Here is a 19,776-nt window from a genome sequence, read left to right as displayed (position 1 = left end):
ACCCAGCTTGGGGCTGATGAACTGATGCAAACCACGATCAGGGGCCAGCCCGGGGCAGATTAACCCAGCCTGCCCTTGAGAATCTCAATGTGTAGACCTGAGGGTTCCTTAGGTTTTGCTTTCCAGGCAGTAGGCTTGTCAAGGGAAGAATAACGGTGGGAAGTGGATGTGGAGGAAGTAGTAAAGCCAGCCTGTCCTTTGGCAGGCTGTCAGACAGCAAGGAGCTAGCCTCACATCAAGTGAGTGCCAGACTAAAAGAAGGTCAAAGAGGAAAGACCGTGCCTAAATCCTTCTAAATGCCCACAAAGCCTGTGGTGTCTGGGTGTGTCACATCCAGTTTTGGGAGTAATTTCATCGGTGCCATTTCCATGAGCTGTGGAATCTTCTTAGAGGTACCAGGACAGAGATAGACATGTGTGGACAGTCAAGTGCGGCTTGACAACTCTGCAGGCTGGGTAAGGACAGAAGGCACTTGGCAAAGCCCTGGTTTAGAGTTACCAGATATGGAGGGAGGAGCGAGTTCCTTGGAGAGCAATGACATTAAGGAGTTGATGAGTCACAGAAGAATCACAGACAGTATCATGAACCACATGCCTACTGTGGAAGCTGCAAGGTCACACACTTGCTTTCGAGGTACACCTCTGCAGACACATATCAGCCCTCAGTTGCCTCAAAATGTGAGCTGATCACAAGGAACACTTTCTGAGTGCAGATGGTAGGCCAGGCACATTAGGTAGAGCGCCAGTGCCTTCCTGGAATGATCTCATCTAAGCTTCCTGACATCCCAGGAGGAGTGACCCTGGCTTTCTCCTTGCCACAGGGGCTTGAAACAAACCCTTCCCTCTGCCTTGAAGACAACTCTTCTGCTTAACCTTGTTTCTCCTCATTTAATCAGCTCTGATCCTCCTTCAGGTCTTTGCTTAATCGTCACTTCTTAGAGAGCTCTGACTGAGTTTTTAAAAACTTCTGTTCAATTTCATGATCTTAGACTATTATGGGTTGCTCAACAAAAATTTCTTGATAGTGATGAATATAAGGGAAGACCACATATTCATTTTTCTGTGGCGTAACAGTAATGAAACTTACTAACTAGTACATTGTGGTGCCTGCACATACATCACATTTATGCAAAACTGTATATAATTTTGGTCACTGAAGGAATTTAATCATTTGAGACATAAGCTTATGAGTAAAGGTGTCATGATACTCACCAAACACACAAAGTTTGGCTGAGTTAAAACAGACAGTTTGCAAACTGTGATGGTTTAATTACTGAAATTTGTTCTCCCACCAGTGATCATCTGAAATGCTAAGTTCTGAATGTTTTTGCTTTTCAACAGTGATCCTGAGTACTTGACAGAAATACATAACTCTTTAATTGGCTTTCCACTGGCCACTAAAAGTTTTCTAAATGGTTGGGAAAAGCCCTCTGGAGGGCACCAGGCACATCAAACGTGTTCTACATAAACAGAGCGCCCATAAAATCCACGAGGACCTCACATGTTTCAGATATGCCCTTTCTCCTTCTAAAAACACATCTTCTCATTTTAGCCAAACTGCCTGGGTAGTAAAATTTTATTCTGTTGCCATAAAAAAGCTTTTATTATCAAAGCAATAAGGTGTAAGGAGGAGATTACCATGGTAAAAGACTTTAGTTTATTATATAGTTAATCACAGAGATAAAGTGTCATTTTATAAAAATGTTTCCACTGTCTTCATTCTTTTCTATAGAGGACTGATAATAACAATAATGAAAAGAATCAGAAAGCCTCTTTAGTAGTAATAGATTTATCATTTTCTGGCCTGTGAAAGGCTCTTTAAATTTGAAGATGGAGGCATTGAGTGACAAAACTGATTCATTTGGAAGCTTGGGTGAGTCATGTCAGGCCCAATGTTCTTCAAAAATAAAGATGCCACCATAGAGAGGCAGCCAGAGGACCATCAATGTGGTTGATAAGCTGTAGAGCAGAACCTGCTGGTAGATACTGAGGAATGAAAGCAGAATTTCAAAGGGGAGGTGAAGAACTCAATCTGTAACAACAGCCAGAGTTAGATGTTAAAGAGTTAAAACCAGGCCACATTCCACCTTCCATGCATTTGCCTCAGGGAGACTAGAGTGAGAGGAATTGCTGGGGACCATCTGATCCCAGACACTTTTGCTGCAGAAACTTCTTGTGGGGAAAGTACTTCAGTTGGAGCTTCCTTAACTCATCATCTGCAGAGTTGACAATTGCAGGATGGGAGCATGGGGAGGGAGGCAGGCCCAACAGGAGGGAACTGCTGGGGAGAAAGGATGCTAATGAATGCTAATGAATATTTCAGCCTTCCTGGCCTCTACCAAATAGCATAAAGCATGCCAAAGACTGATAAGCCCTACAGCCAGGCTTCCCTACATAAAGAATTTCCATTTCTTTCACTACAAAGAAAAGAGTGCTATAAAATCATCTCTCTCCACTGTGGGCTCTGTTCCTTCTTAATGCAAAGGAATAAGAACTGTGACCAACAGTTCTAACATCCCCTGAGAGGGACGTCAGCTGGGCTGATAGCCTAGTAGTGCCCACTGACCACCACGTGGGCCTTGAGCTGGGAAGCTACAGTTGCCCCGTACTAGCTAGAAATGAGCATCTGTACCCCTTCCCTTGCCCACTAGTTGCAAGACAGGAAAACTTCCTTTATACATTTAAGGCATAATGTACTGTTCCCATGAGTACCATTTCTAGTCTAACTCCCCAGGTATTACCAGCAATTCTTGGGCCCAGGGCAAAGCTAGTCAGGGGTTTCAGCTCACCAATTTCTCAACTGTTGCAGCTGTCAACAAAGATGCTTCCCTGGCTTGACAGTCACAAATGCAGCAAGACTGTATGGTTCTTTATTCCCAGGGTCAGGAGGCCTGGCAGCCCTAACTGCAAGGGCACTCATGCTCTTGCACACTGCCAATTACCGGCTCTGCCTTGCTGTTCTGCTCCCCATCCTGTCCTCTCTCCTGTACCCTCTATGCTGGTTACTGGTGTCATCTCTCACCCAGTGTCCATGGCTCCTCTTCCTTCACTTCCCACATGGTTACATCCTCTGAAGTCTACCCCAGAAATGTCTGTCTGTCCCATGCACCTCTCCACTTCCACTGACTTATTATTAACCCTGAGCACATTATCAAGTCCTTGGCTATTTGTTGTTGTTTATTGTTACACTGCTGGAATTCCCGGGTCTGTCACCTTCCACTCTCTATATATTTGCATTTAGGTTTTACAGCAACCTGAATTCTTTTCAAAATTGGAAAATAATAATAGATTTTTTTTTTCTTAAATGCAGCACTGGTGACAAATTGGTCCTTCTAAAGATTTCTAGGATTTAACAGTGTTATTTGGTAAACATATAAAACCCAACATACATGTCCACAGCATGTAGACTGGGGTTTAGCACACAACCCTTTGAAAGACTGCCTACTAATCATGCCCATCCAGGAAATACAGTGGGGGTGCCTCAAGCATGAACCACACTCAACGTACAAAGCAAAGTCAAAATCCATCTGACTGTCAATGAACGTCAATGACTACACCCAATTGCCAATCAGGCTGACATTTTATTTCTACTTCTTTTATGAGAGGCAATACAATGTGTTAATATTGCTTAGTCTGCATATTTTATGTTGGAATCATACAATGATTTGAAATCATGGTTAATAAATTGTTCATCGTACTGTCTGAGGTGCATTTCTGGAATGAGACACACAGATTTAGTATAAAGACTAATTCTCAACATTAATAATATTTTGGAGTTCTTCAAAAAGGACATAATTAATTTAAAAAAATACACAGGGATTTCTTTTTCTTATTGGAATTTTTAAAATGACAGAATAGCATAATCCCATAGTATGGAAATCCCACAACATCAAATATTCAACTAAAAGTCTATATTCCTCTGTTTAGAAATTATACATGACTTTGATGAACAACAGAAATTTTTATCTTTGCTAATTACTTATTAGTTCAGTTTTTTTTTCATGGAGATCCCTATTCAGGGAAAGTAACTTGACTGTATTTCAGTTTCTTTGACTATAAAAATGCTGACTCCCCCGCTTCCCCTTTTAAAGTTACATCTGCTGGGCGCAGTGGCTCATGCCTATAATCCCAGCACTTTGGGAGGCCGAGGCGGGCAGATCATCTCAGGTTAGGAGTTCAAGATCAGCCTGGCCAACATGATGAAACCCCATCTCTACTAAAAAACTGGAAAATATTAGAAAGCAGGATAAAATGAAACAAATTTCAAAATAAAACGAAATAAAGCAAAATGCCCCTTTGTCTCAAGCACAAAAATAGAGCCAACCACTCTGATCACTGTTGTATTTCCTTCCAAAAAAAAAAAAACAAACAAAACAACACAGTGGGGGCAAGGGGAAGGGCATTTATGTAGATGTCATCATGGTTGCTGAACATAAATAACAGGAACAGAAACTGGAAGAAACTGATATGGTACAAGAAGTGCCAGAAATGCTGGCCCACATTCAACCCAAGGCAGCCAGGCCTAGCCTCCTCTGCTCCTGGCCTCCAGGCAGGCTCTCGTGTGAAAAGGGGAGAGGAGGGGCTCTTCTTGTTTTTGACCTAGAAGGCTCTTCCCCACAATCGCAGGTGCTGTTACTGCCCATGGTAAGGCCCTACTCTAGTCCAGGCTTCCAAAGTGGAGCACGAATACAATATTAATTTTTATGTACTCACTTTTTATTCTAAGTAGGCTTTCCTAATCTTTAGTATACAGATTAACAGTAGTACACATGTATAATTTATAAATGAACTTTCTGATTCGAGAGGTATGTGCTCAAAATTCATTTATTGATGGAGTGAGACCACCATCATTATTTTTATTAATTTTTTTTTTTTTGAGACAGGATCTGGCTCTGTTGCCTAGGTTGGAGTGCAGTGGTGTGGGTGTGATGTTGGCTCACTGCAATCTCTGCCTCCTGGGCTCAGGTGATCCTTCCACCTAAGCCTCCTGAGTAGCTGGGACCGCAGATCTACACCACCACACCCAGCTAATTTTTGTATTTTTTTGGTAGAGACAGGTTTTTTCCATGTTGTCCAGGTTGATCTTGAACTCCTGGCCTCAAGCAATCCTCCCACCTCAGCCTCCCAAAGTGCTGGAATAACAGGTATGAGCTACCGTGCCCAGCTGAGACCATCATTATTGATGGAAGGAGGGTAATTCTCCCTGAGCACATTATGTTCTTTCGTGCCTCTGGTTCTTTGTGTTGCTTCTTCTGCATGGAATCTTCTTTCTTCCTTCTCCATCTGGCAAATTTCTAGTCTTCCTTCAAGATCCTGCTCAAAGATCACCTCTGCAATGGAACCTATCCTAATGAGCCAGGCAGAGCTGATTTTCCCTTCCCCTAGCTCCATTTCAGCTTGTTTACATCTGCAGCCATCAGTGCATGGGCTTTTTTTAGGAAAAAGACTTGTCTTTATCCCTCAGTCTTTCTAGAAGTGCTCCTTCAAGTGTGGTCTGCAGACCACCTACATTTGTACTCACTGCACTCACTGAATGGAAGATTCTTGGGTGCCACCCAACATCCATGGAATCAGAATATCTGGGAATGGGGCCCTGATGCTCCTCGTGCACTCAAATGTTTGAGAAGTAGTGGCTTGACACACATTCATCTATCTATTAAGTGGATGAATGAAGAAAGGGGAAGAGAGAGGTAGAGAAGGTGTGGCAAGACGAGAAAGGGGAAGGGGAGCTGTTCTGGTGGCAAATGTGACATTCAGAACTGGGAGTCCCTTTGTCTTACTTCTCTCTTCATCAAGTAGTAAAACGTAAAAGTGGTGATGAACCATTCCTATCCCATAGCTGGAATCCACTGCATGCTAAATAAACAGAAAGTTGGGAGGGATAACTTATCGCCAATGTCTTGGTGTAGAGGAAAGGAAATTTCCCAAATGCTACTCTGGAAGAGAATCAACCTTAACTGAACATCTCTTATGGGCCAGGCTAGTGATGTTCTAGAATTATGTGATAAATGCATTACTTGTATATGAATTTTCACAAAACCCCTAGAAAGTGGTAACAGTACTCCTGTTTTATAGCTGTGAAGGAGTTAAAAAAACTCAACCAGGTTCAGAGCTAGAATATGTAGAGATGAGATTTAAACCTTATTCTAACTCTACATCCCATGCCTCCTAATTAAGTGGCTAATAAACCTTGGAAAATGTGTCTTTTATTAGAATATGGCCTGGTAAGAATCAAGAGTTTATAGTCACTAGAAGCAGTATGTAGTATACACATAAGGAATTCTGTTTTATTGGCTTCACGTACAGTCTTTCTATACGATTTGTTGCTTAGCTGACGAACTGCCCAAAATAACTCCTTAGTCTCACTGTACCAGTCCAAAAAAACAGAAATAAGCTCCAAGATGCAGTATGAAATTGTAATTTAGGACTCACTTTTCAGTATTATAATGTATTTTATATTTATACTAATATATAAGAACAAATTCATCTTCTTTTTTCTAGTGAAAACAGACCTTATGGCATATATTTTTTAAAAAAGAATCCTATGTATCCTATGGGAATATGTAGATAGAACAATTTGCTTATTTCCTCTTTATTTTTCTATTTTATGATGAAAACAAACAATTCCTTTTCAGAAGTACATTCCCAGGCTGGTTGATTGGTAAGCTTTCATCTGCTAAAAAGATTCAGAAATCTTCTCCGATTTCAGGCTGAAATTAGAATCAATTTCTTGTCTTCCAGCTCTTATTGCGGGCCTTTATTCTGCAAAGAAGGCTGCAGTGCCAGCGGAGCTGACTGCCAGTGCCAAGTGTGTGGCTGACATAACGTATGGAGGTAATCCACACATGGAGCTCAGGAAGCCTATTAATACGAGGTGCTATTTATGCTGGTTTCCTGGGGACTGTACCTAAACTGAAAAGGCCAGTTCAGTACTTTTTGTATTTATCAACCTGCTCTTCCTTCATGTCAACTGATTCATTCAGTCCTTGCAAAGGCAGGCCCTGGGGAAACATCTATTGTAGAGAAAAACCTCAGGGAGGAAAGAAAATAGGAAAAGAGAAGCGTTCACCTCCAAAGAGTGAGCTACACCTATTTAGAAAGACACGTATTCACAAACGAGGCAAAATTTGAAATATACTGCACCACAGGGACTTGCTTTAGTCACAAAGTCATGGGAACCTTGAGTTTCTCCATGTAATATGGGTATTTGCCCTTTTCACAATTTCAGAATAGATCCTGGAGCTTACTTCGGTTTATTGGACTGGTGCAGAGTGAGGAAAAGGAGTCATTTTGGGCAATTTGTCAGCTAGACAGCAACAGAAACCATACACATGGCTCTCTTGAGGCATAAATATATTTATTAGCCTCTTCCATTATTGTCTCTTGGTGTCCCTTGCAAGTAAATGTTCACCCCCATACTCTCTGTTCCTTTAACTTCTGGCATAATATTGAATATTGGGTGTGGGGAGAAAAAAGTTTGTTTAATTTTCTTTCTGTGGTGCTTTGTGCAAGTCACAAGCAGGTGAACACTTCTTGATGAGAAGGAAAGGGATTAGTCAGAAAGTCTGGTTTGTATAGATTTTGATCAATGAAAGGATTGTATTCATTTCCAGAGCAGAAAGAGATACAGCCCTTTCATTAAACGTCTTTTAAAACAAAACATTAAAAAACACAATCGAAACTCATGATTTTATTAGAAAACAAAACCAAAACCACTCTGAACTCTTATGATTTTTGTTGTTGTTGTTGTTGTTTTGTTTTTGGTGTTTAAACAGTCTTGTTCTATCACCCAGGCTGGAGTGCGGTGGTGTGATCTCAGCTCACTGCGACCTCTGCCTCCCAGGTTCAAGTGATTCTCCTGCTTCAGCTTCCTGAGTAGCTGGGATTACGGGCATGCGCCACCACATCCGGCTAATTTTTGTATATTTAGTAGAGACAGGGTTTAGCCATGTTGTGTCTCGACCTCCTGACCTCAAGTGATCTACCCACCTCAGCCTCCCAAAGTGCTGGGATTGCAGGTGTGGGCCACCGTGCCCAGCCATTTGTTTGTTTTTGAGACAGGGTCTTTCTCTGTTGCCCAGCCTGCAGTATAATGGCATGATCACAGCTTACACAGCCTCAACCTGGGGGCTCAAATGATCTTCCCACCTCAGCCTCTTGAGTAGCTGGGACTACAGGACCGTACCACCACATCTGGCTAATTTTAAATTTTTTTGTAGAGATGAGGTCTCCCGATGTTGCTCTAGCTGGCCAAACTCTTGATTTTTGTCTTCACTAACCGTTTAATCTAAGGAACTGGCAAAATTTAGTAAATGTTTAACACATTCCTGATAATTAAAAATGGAATTGAAAGCTTTTAAAAATTATTATGTAACAATGCTAAGTGGCTGAAAAGGCTCCTAAAGGCAGCTTTCCTACTGGTAATCCTATTATAAACATGCCGTGTTGAACGGCACAGAGAAAAGCATCATCTTACTACCGTACAACTACACTATCCTACCCCAGATACTCTCAGCGTACACCAGGAGTGTTTACTATCAATATTTCAGCCACGTTGTTGGTTTAACAATGGAATCTTGACTCATTCCTCATACTTGTATCAACATCTTCCATGTGACTGAACTCAAAACCCAAATTTGCTTGTTGCCACAGCATCTATTCTGTGACACAGATGTGATCCTAGGATCTGTTTCGCCTAACACATATTTTTCCTATGCCCACCTGTTAAAGTATATATAGTGCCACAATTCCAGTGATTCTCCTAATTAAGACAGAGTAATGAAATGGCCAATAAGTATTTGTTCAACCACTATGGCACTGTAAGATACATAAAAGACCTGCTGCATTTGGCTTAAAGAACACAATGGCTGGCGCATCTGGGTATGTCACCGGTATCAGAGTAGTTGGATATATGCCAGGTATGCCCAGAAACACCAAGTAATATTGCTGCCTGGCTGAAGCCAAAGAAGAAGAACCCCCAAGCAGACATTTAATGGAACAATTCCTTACTGTATTTATCTTTACATGTCTCAGATCTTCATCCTAATCCTGGTCCCCACTGTGATATTTGGTTTTATTGCAAAATGAGAAAAAGACTCAGGTAGAAACAGAATGGCTAATGAAAGTGACTGCTTATCATTAGCTACAACCTTCGGTTCTTAATTTTTCCATTTTCTTCTAAGGACTGAGTAGAATTCTATAATGAAAAAGAGACGATAAAGCAAAGCCTTCAATTTTCTACACTTCAGTATAATTGTTTTTCTGATCTCAAGGAGACAAAAATGTAATTTGACCTTTAAAATGTGTAGTGAGAGGGTTTACATTTCAGGCACTATGGAAAAAATATTTCCTGCTGCACTGATATGAAATGAGAAGACAAATATAGTATGTTTCTTTGGGTTTGTAAGTGATTGGAAAGTCCCTCTTTCATATCTCCAGTGGTGGCTTAGGAGGGCAGCTGGGGGCAGACAGATGCTCAGGGATGTTTCAGAGGGAAGAGCCTCCATCCTTCCCTCAAGGAGCTCCAGCAGAAGCGAGGTGGCAGGACGAAGGAGGTACTCTTCCTCTCACTTTCCTCTCACTCAGGCTTTCCCAGCACTACAGACATTTTGGGTCAAGGGAGCGGTGGGAGAGATGGCTAGCAGCGTCCCTAGCCTCTACCTAATAGATGCCAGCGGCACTCTTCCCCTGTGGCTGTGACAACCAAAAATATTTCCAAATCAACAGTCTCCTGGGGGCAAAATCATCCCATTAAGAACCACTGCTGTGGCCCTAGATATATCACTCCCTTTGCAAGACTCTAGACCAGCAAATGTCAATTTTCAACCACAGATGTCAAGAGAATGTTTTTGGTTTTTATTGAGACAGGGTCTCACTCTGTCATCCAGGCTGGAGTGCAGTGGCATGAATATGGCTCACAGCAGCCTTGGATTCCTGGACTTAAGCGATCCTCCCACCTCAGCCTCCTGAATAGCTGGGACCACAGGCATATACCATTACGCCCAGCTAATCAAAAAATTGTAGAGATGAGGTCTCTCCATGTTGTCTAGGCTGGTCTCCAACTCCTGGGCTCAAGCAATCCTCCTGCCTCAGCCTTCCAAGGTGTTGGGATTGCAGGCATGAGCCACCGTGCCTGGCCCTTTTGTTGTTGTTGTTGTTTTTGAGGTAGTCTCACTCTGTTGTCCAGGCTGGAGTGCAGTGGAGCGATCTTGGCTCACTGCAACCTCCACCTCCCAGGTTCAAGTGATTTTCCTGCCTCAGCCTTCTGAGTAGCTGGGATTACAGGTATATGCCACCATGCCTGGCTAATTTTTTGTATTTTTAGTAGACATGGGGTTTCACCACATTGGCCAGGCTAGTCTTGAACTCCTGACCTCAGGTGATCCACCTGCCTCAGCCTCCCAAAGTGCTGGGATTACAGGCGTGAGCCACCGTGCCCGGTCTGTTGTTTTTAAAAGCCTGGTACTGTCAGTATCTCTGGGGGTGGCACTTAGGCAAGGGAGGACTATAAAGCTCTGACTTTTTATTTATAGTGTACACACATATACTTTGGTATGCAAAGAAGTAGATACTAATATATAGACATTATCTTTTAATGTTAAGTTGTTCACAAAGAGAACACATAAAAAACCCAAAGGACACAGAAAAGCCAGGGTTTATCATTGTTTGGAAAGCCAGGAGTCACATGAAAGCAGCTAAAATTTGGAGAATAAGGGCAGGGGAAAAAAAACAAAAACAACCAATTAACATGGCAAGAATCAGCTGTGAAAAACCTGCAAAAGTGATGGTCTTACTTGGACTCAAACTAAAGGGGCTTCAAGGATATATGTTTCAACAATTTAAAATTATCCGGGTATCCGAGGAGAGCAAACTGGGAATATGGGACACATGGTTACATAGGTGGTTCTGATACTCAACAGTGCCACTGGCAATTTCCCATATGGGAGACTTCAAGATCACATCCTGGGAAAAATGCACAATATTTAAAGTGTCAATGGTGACATCTGGTTTGTATGTGAGGCCACCTGTAGACCACATTGATAATCTGTGTGTGATTTTGCTTGGCTATTAACAGGGCTTCAGTAGCAGATGAGAAGGATTTGAGGGATGAGAAAGATAAACTTATTTCAAAATAGCTTTTTCTTCTGCCTAAAAGTCTCACTTTTATTTTATTATTACTTTTTGAGGCAGGGTCTCACTCTGTTGCCCAAGCTGGAGTGCAGTGGCATGATCTCGGCTCACTACAGCTTCGACTTCCTAGACTCCAGTGATCCTCCCACCTCTCAGCCTCCCAAGTAGCTGAGACTACAGACAAACCACCACACCCAGCTACTTTTTTTTCTTTTTGTAGAGACGGGGTCTCGCTGTGTTGCCCAGATTGGTCTCAAACTCCTGCCTCAGCCTCCCAAAGTGCTAGGATTACAGGTGTGTGCCACCTTCCCCTGCCACATTCTCACTTTTAGAGTTATTCTTTTGGCTGGGGTAGAGAGTCTCAACAGAGCATTTGTTAGCATGCAAATATGTCACTTTGAGAGGAAGGATACATGATTATCAAAGGAATGAGTTTAGTAGTTACATAAGATAATTGAGTTTTCATAGTTAAAAAACAAGAGAAAAGGGATATGGAGACACCACTCTAAACACCTATCTTGATTGAGGTGAGGAGCCCTGGCCTGTAGAGGGCAGCAGGAGGTTCATCCTGTCTGTTGGGAAGGAGAAAACTCTAAGATGCAGGAAAATTGGCAGAGGAAGGGTAAGTGGGCCAGGGCTCAGGGTGCAGGCAGCTGAGACTCCTGACCTACTTTGAAATTCTGCTTGGGCCAGACTTGGCATTGCTTTGGGAAAAGTAAACACAAAGCATAGGAACATTTCTGGCCCATTGGTACAGAACACATGCTTTCACAGATTTCCCTTTCCTCTTGGAAAACAAAGCTGCTAAAAGGACTGCTCCCTCCAGCCCCCATTCTCTGTAGCCTCTTTACGCCTCCCCACGCCTAGCACACACGCTACCCCATTGGCTCATTCCTGTCTTCCATTTTCTTAGAGTGCTTTTAATTAGATGTTAAATTGACAATAGTACCTAACAGAATTTTTACAGCTCTATTTTGGAACACTTTTTCCCCTAGCATATGGTGGAACTATCAAGTATTATTCTCCTTCCTCGATGTTTTTTTTTTTTTTTTTTTTTTTTGAATTTAATGTTTTATTGCTCATTTTAAGCCTTCACAATCAACTTGGACACATACAGATTTGTGATGAGAAGCTAGACTAGTTTGCATATAAAGCAATTAAATCTGGCAGCTATGATTCCAAAGGATGAATATTTTCCAGTTGTGGTAGGAGGCCAATCATACAGAAAAGAAACCAGCTGTTTCATGTTAGTTCCTGATGTGACTTTTCATACAGATGCTCATGTCGCAAAATTTATTTTCTGTTAAGATGTATTGTGAGGGCATTGTGTCATCTCTGTTCCCCTCGCAAATCCCTAATTCTTCCTGGGAAAATGAGAATGTTCTGTTACGGTAATGCAGCCTACGTAACTGCATCCTGCTTAAATGACAACTTTGATTTTACATTTTAGCTAGTTAGTGGTTTTCTTCAATAACTGTACTGAACAAAATATTCTTCACAGCCCGGCTGGAAGAGAGATCATTTCGTTCATTTTACCTTGATGTGTGCTTGCTTGGTATTGAAGATGTGCAAACAACAGCTTGCTCCCAGCCTCTCAAAATCATCATTCTCATGAATTCCAGCAGTACTTTTCAGGGAATGTAGTCAAGCAGGACTCAGGTCCTTATGCTGGCACTTTTTGGTAGCAAAGTGAACATTTAGAATTTCTGACCTGAGTGTCCAGTTCTAAACTATACGACATGCTTGTTGAGTACGTTGTGGCTGGGATAACTGGGTGGCCCAAAGCAAGCGGAGTAGAAGAGGCACTGGAAATGGAAGGTAACACCTGTGTCACTTGTGCACCATATGCAGTGACATCTCTCTCAGAACTGGCACTCTTTCTGGAAATAACCAGAGGACCTGTCCCCATGTCCTCCAAATCTAGATATGCTTCATGATGTAATCCCGAGGCTACAACTGCATTAAAATGAGTACATTCTAATACACCTACAGTTCACTCAAAGTTTCCTATAATGCTTAGAATGCAGGATTTCACCATCAATAGGAAAATTTCATTAAAAAAAATTTCTAGGCTGCCGTCTTCAATTTTGTGACCTGATATTTCAAGAGCACCACAATCCCTAAAATTCATTTTCTTCCCCTTAGAAAACAAGAAAGAGGCTTTATTCAAGTACGTCACCATGTTTGCTGGGCTGCAAGTTCATTTGGAACAGAGGCAAGCCTTTTCTGTTTGGCAGACATGCATAGTTGATTTTAAAAAGCACTTTGGTTTCATTTTTAAGTTAACATTTATGCAATTATTGTGGAATCATTTTTATTAAGGATTAGATCAGAAAATAAGTGCTGGTGTTTACTCATTTTATAGCAATGGCATACCAAAAATGGTTGATCTAAATGTCTTCTTCGGTTTGCAGAAAAAGTGCCATTTTGTTAAGTAGGTGGCTTTTAAACAGCAGTACTACTTGGCAGCACTCATTCAGAAGTGATTCTTTCCATCAGTTTAAAACACAACATGAATTACAAGCAGAGAAAAAATATACAATTTCCTCGGGTGCTGACTTTCCTGGCCCCACGCTTTCAGCTCTTGAGGAGTAAAACTCTCACAGAATCTGTTATAAATCTCAAGATGTCTCATGACCCATGTGATGTTCATTTTACTAAGAAATAAAATAAAATAAGAAGTACTCAGAGTAGTTGGAGAAGAGGGAAGTAATTTGAGGGCATTGTTACACTTTGTCAATTAGTGTATGAGTCACTCAGATGGAAGGTATCACACAAGAGGGCTCAGAGGAAGAGTTTATTGGAAAAGGCCACACTAAAGAGTAAGACAGAGTGGTCTTCTCTGAACAGCTAACTAATGCCTCTAGACAGGGGTTGACAAACTATGACCCTCATGAGCCAAATCTGGCCCACAGCCTTTTTGATTATGTAGGGCTGCCATTGAGCAGCAACAGAGCTGGGTAGCGCACAGACACCTTATGGCCATAATGCTTAGGATAGTTACTAGTTGGCCCCATGTCTCTAGACCCTGGCTCTAGAGAACAGCCCTGGAAGCTGGGTATACTTCTAAGTGTTAAGGTAACTTACCTAAAGATAGATTGGAAAGTTATAAAACTATAAAATAATAGTAATAACAATTTTCATTTGTATAGCATCTTTAATTTCTCTAAGTACTCAAACATATTCTTGGAGTTGCTTTGAACAATATGATCAAACAGAGAAGACTTACGGTAACATCCAGATGCCACAACTGGGGATGGGGGAAGGCAGATGAATCCTCCCCTCAGAGGGCCTCTGAGAGGCTGAATGATAACTGAAGGAGAAACTTTTCTTTCAAGTTCCTGGTGCCTTCTGCACCCTTAGGATCTTATATGATACATAGCAGATGGTTTAAAATTCATGCATTTTAGATTAGTGTTAAACTTAATTCTTAGTTTTACACAACTCTATAGTTTCTGCTAAAAAGCACATCAATGTCAAAGCAAGGACTTGGAATAGGAAAAACATGCAGAAGAAGTGATCAAATTCTAGAATCACGGGAGGCCAGTGAGAGATAGGGAATATGTTACATGAACTTGGGCATGATGGATATGTGCCAACCCTTGGACTTTTGCTATTTCAGACCAAGCCGTCTCTCAGATCATCAGAGGGGCTAAGGATTATGTAATCTGGCAGCTGTGAGGGGGTCATCTTTGCTGCCACAAGGAGAGATGGTGCCTAAGAAAAAAGCCAAGAACGGAGAGAGCTAGGAGACTGTGGGAGGCACCAGGAGAGAGAGGAAGGAGAGAGGGTGAGACAGACTGAGTCCTGATAACATAATGAGGATTTACAGTCAAATTTGTCCGGAGGAACCTTCTGAAATTTTCATGTATATCAGCCAATAAATTCTCTTTTGTCTTTAACTAGTGTGACTTGATTTCTGCCACTCCAAACTGAAAGAGACCTAACTGATACGCTGAGAACATTTTTCTACTGATAATAACTAAACCTTTATTAACAGATGTATCATTTCAATTGTGGACATGAGCAAATATACAGGGTTTAAACATTTTCCATCAAAATCAGTAGCAGGGAAGGGCAAGGCAGGACCAAAACCATATTGATGCACCATGTTTAAATTCTAGTCTTAAAGTTACCCAAGAATGGGATTCCGTTGCTAAGCTTATATGAGATGTTTCTGAATTTCATTAAGGGAATTCTTATTTTATAATTATAGTGCTGGAAAATATTTTGTCTTCCTAGTAGTATTCATGATATTAGCCTTCCAGGGATTTATCAAAAATATTATTTTTTGAGGTTTTATTCTTTGTTGAGGTTTTGTTCTACATCATTCATATAGTTTTGGGCCAACTTCAAACTCCAGTGAATTATGTCTATCAGGTTTCGTTTTATTCAAATACTTTATCTTCTTTTTTATTCCCAAGATACATGCTACTGCCTGCAGGGCTTAACAAAATCTGCTGGAGAGTTATTCTGTGATGTTTATGTACTAAATAAACAATGTATTCCATCTGATACTTTTACCTGTTGGAACAGCTCAAGCATCACAAATTTATAGTTCCTACGTTGAATCACTCACCAGTTGTGTAATTCAGCAAAGGCAGCTTTGATCTTCTTCACAGAACTATCCACTTCTTCCTTGATCATGACGCGATATCTAGTTAGAGAAACGGTGCAGCGTTGCAAATCCTTCACTGATTTCTCAATATTTGGGCCTAAAATTGATGTCAAAAAATATTATTAACTTGAGCATTTTATCCTCTGTTTGTAAGCTAAATGACAAAACAAAGCAATTAGCCCACCAAGAAAAATGGACTCATCTTTCGTCTAGTAAAAGTTCCATCAGGAGAATGTTTGTAACCCAGTGTGGGTGGTTTGTGTGGCACCTGAGGCTGTTATGATTTCACCAGTGGGGTCTCTGGCTGGGCCATCTGGGGTACGCTTGTCTCCTGCACTCATTGGAAGGAGGCTGTGATCATTATGTTCTATCACAAATTGCAGCGCCTTAGAATCTGATATGTCTAAAGACCATTTGTGCTGCTGGCTCTCTCTATAAACACCACTTTGCATGGTTAAAAGCCAGCAGGGCTTTTGGAAGAGGAAATTGACACAGAGACCGGGAGAGGTACAAATGAGCTAGAGAGAGGATGGGGCATCAGTGCCAGGTACACTGGCACTGGCCCCATCATCCGAAGCCAGGTCTGTAATTAGAGCAGCAGCACTGAAAATAGCTCTATGGGTGCCCATCTCGCCTGATTTCCTGAAACTGTCACCAGGGTCTACAGATAGTGTATCACAAACAGGCAGATTGTACTTATCACAATCAGGCCATGTTTCGTAGAAGAAAGAAATCCCCCTCAAGAAAAGTGAGAAAGCAGATCAAACTAAAGCCAAGGAAATCAGATACAACTGAGGCTGAATGAAAAGAATAGTATTTAATCTTCTGGGAATCAAAAAGGAAGTGATTTTCATTTTTAATACCAGTCATGTATCAAGTATATCCAAGCTCAGAAAAATCATAAAAATCCAGCATGTCAAATATAAAACCCTCTTTCAATGTTACATTGTGTGTAATTTCTAACACAGAACTGAATTTACATTGGGAAGACCATATCTAAAGAACATATACCAGCCTCCAGACTCATCTTTGTTCAATGCAAGTCAAGCAATTGCGTATCAGGGAAACATGAGTCCCTTTCAGCAGTTACATTTTTGAAAGAGCTCCTGCATGAGCACTTGCTTTATAAGATATTAGGATGGAAGGTATTTGTGGTGCAAGTTTATCCATGCCTACAACAAGAAGAATGGTCTCAGAGGGGCAGAGAAAGGAGATGTAATTCCACTTAAATATTCAAGACCTTTGATTACATGGGAGGAATCACATCTGCCTTTCCATCTATGTGGGTCACAGAAAAAAAAATGCAATTTCATGTGCATCTCTCTTCACTAAGCAGCATCTTTTGGAAAGTTCTGTCACTCTGGCACTTTTCTGTATGTGCAAATATGTTGAATCATTTGTGCAAAAGAAATCACTTTACCTCTTTTCTTTGCCAACTCATCTGGCTTTATTTCAAGATGAGCTGCAGGGGTATTGGACTTAACAGGAGATGTTTTTGCCTTAGGCTTGCTTGGGTTACAAGGCTGCTCAGCTGACCACTGTAGGCCATCTGACCTCTCTGTTGTTCCATGTATAGGTTTGGGGTTCCCATCTAAGGATAGTTTCTGTTGCAGTAGTCTGTTGCCTTCTGTAAGAAAACACCAAATAATGACCGTGAAGTGATAAACTAAAAACACTGATGATAAAGTGATGGAGGATGCCAAGATTTTTGTTTTTGTTTACAAGTTGGCAATAATGCCTTTCATTGCAAACAGTCAAGAAACTGTTTTAAAAGAATCCCCAGAAGATTAGACGGTGTACTAGAAGAGCCTTGTATTTTGAGTAGGAAGACTTGGGCATGTTTTGGCTCTGGTAATTACTTGTAGAGTGACCCTGGGCATCTCTGAGCCCTAGTTTCCTCATCCATAACTATCCAGGAAGGTTACTAAGAGGCCTGTAGAAGATGAGCAGTGCCTTTTCCCCCCTGCTATTCCAGTAAAGGCTTATGAGTCTTTAAGCACAATTTCATATTGAGGCTATAAAAATGTAGCCCTCATATCTCTAAGTGCTACATTAATGTCTTGTGATATTTTATTCGGAATTAATGAAGGCAGAAGAATGATTGGAGATAGAGCAAAAATGAAGTGACAACACATACTATAATCATTGCATCTAATTTATGGAGGGCTTAAATCAGAAAACGTCATCACAATATCTCAACTATATTTAAAATCTAGGGAGTCAGATTCTCTCTGGAGATGTAATAGATGTGGCAATAAATTAGCAGGCTGTTGCTTTCGGCATCTTTTAAAGGTAGGCTCCTATTTAGTTATTGCTGGAGTGAATTAAATGGCACGTTAGTGGCCTGAAATGTATCACCCTTAACATCTTGCTTACTACCAGAGAAAGTTTTGGGTGTGAGAAAAGGGAAGCCAGTGTGCTTTTGAAGGCCAGGTTCTTGTAGAAAGCTTGATGAGTGCAGTTTGGATCTGGGAAAACCAAGTTCTGGTATTCCTTATGTCCTGGATAACCTTGCGGGAATGTCTTCACTTGTTTGGCTGACTGGCTTGCACTCAAACAGAACACAGTCATCTTTGTAATGCCCAGCCGTTTCAGATAGTCACCCTTGCGCTGCTACTCTCTACTCCCATGGTGCTTTGCTTTATTTAAAACCATGGTACCGTGGTTTTATGTTTTAACACAAGGCTTCCGTATCTGCCCCTCACCCCTGCCTTGCAGGGGCTGCAACCTTTCCAAGGGCCAACACTGAGTCCAGTTCTGTTTTGAAGCCCTAGTACTTGTGTCTGGCTCAATGGCTTTCTGTAGAATTATGATTGAATTAAAGTACATTCGAAACAATTTCATAGAAAAAAGTAAAATACAATGAAAAATCTTACCTGACACAGTCACAGAGACTACACTTGAAAAAATACAAAGGAATATGATCTAGGTCCTAGTCAATTTGATTTTAGACATTAGTCCATTCATGATCAATATAATTAGACTTCAGTTGAATCCATCATTCATAACTTATGTATCAAGAAAGCACAACATACTTTTTATGAGCTGAATGAATACCCTTAAAAGTTTACTCACAGTACACAAAATGTTCAGCAAAGGTAATAAACAAAGTACATAAGTACTGAAAACAGCATTTCCTCCAGTAATAAAACAGATTCAAATGGTAGTATGCAATTTTATCCTTAGTTATATTAAAGTAGAACTTCACTATAAGGCACTGGCTGTCAAACTTCAGTGTGAAATGAGTTTCCTTTGGTACATATTATACATGCAAGTTCCCAAACACCATTTCTAGAGATTCCAGTTCAGCTGTGGGCCCAGGCTTCTCCTCCCCAGGTGATTCTGTTGGAGTGGAGATGGGTGGTACCAGCCACCCTGAGAAACCCTACTGTAAAAGATAAAAGACTAATTTTATGTTGAGTCTATAAACATTTGTGTTAAAACAATGATATGTCCAAACTGGTTCCAAGTTACTACCTCTCTAAATCCCAGTTGAGAGGCAGTCTTGATGAGATACTATAAATTGAGAATTCTAGGATAGGCTGTTTTTGCACTGCTGTAAGGGAATACTTCAGCCTGGGTAATTTTTAAAGAAAAAGAGGTTTATTTGGTTCATGATTCTGTACGCTGTACAAGAAGCATGATGCCAACATCTGCTCAGCTTCTGGTGAGGGCCTAAGGAAGCTCACAATCATGGCAGAAGATGACTGGAAGCCAGCATATCACATGGTGAGAATGGGAGCAAGAGAGTGAGGGGAGAGGTGCTACATACTTTTTAAACAACCAGATCTCACATGAAGTAACTGACCAAGAACTCGCTTATCACCAAGGGGATGGTGTTAAACCATTCACGAGGCATCTGCCCCCATGATCCAATCACCTCCCACTGGGCCTTACCTCTGATATTGGGAATCACATTTCAACATGAGATCTGGAGGGGACAAACATTCAAACAATATCAAATTTAAAACACAGATCTTTGTGTATAGTGTCGTAAAGAGATCATATTCCTGAAAATAAGCGGATTTA

At 41.1% G+C, this 19,776-nt stretch overlaps 1 protein-coding gene across 5 annotated transcripts in view; it reads right to left on the bottom strand.

Moving 5' to 3' along the window:
* The window catches only part of SPATS2L (spermatogenesis associated serine rich 2 like), a 176,729-nt gene that overhangs the window by 22,260 nt on the left and 134,693 nt on the right, over positions 1-19,776 (bottom strand). For 4 of the 5 annotated variants that reach the window (XM_023218305.1, XM_026454498.2, XM_023218298.1 and 1 more), the window contains exons 7-8: positions 17,168-17,374; positions 15,709-15,844 (exon numbers count right to left, since the gene is read on the bottom strand). In XM_023218305.1, the coding sequence (XP_023074073.1) occupies positions 15,709-15,844; positions 17,168-17,374 (343 nt within the window). The remainder of the gene's footprint in view (positions 1-15,708; positions 15,845-17,167; positions 17,375-19,776) is intronic. The other variant, XM_023218323.1, reaches the window with a different exon arrangement.

This window comes from Piliocolobus tephrosceles, chromosome 11, assembly GCF_002776525.5.
Source record: "Piliocolobus tephrosceles isolate RC106 chromosome 11, ASM277652v3, whole genome shotgun sequence".
Taxonomy (NCBI): Eukaryota; Metazoa; Chordata; class Mammalia; order Primates; family Cercopithecidae; genus Piliocolobus; species Piliocolobus tephrosceles.
Note: the sequence above shows the minus strand (reverse complement) of the source record. Positions and strands in the feature narration are given on the sequence as shown.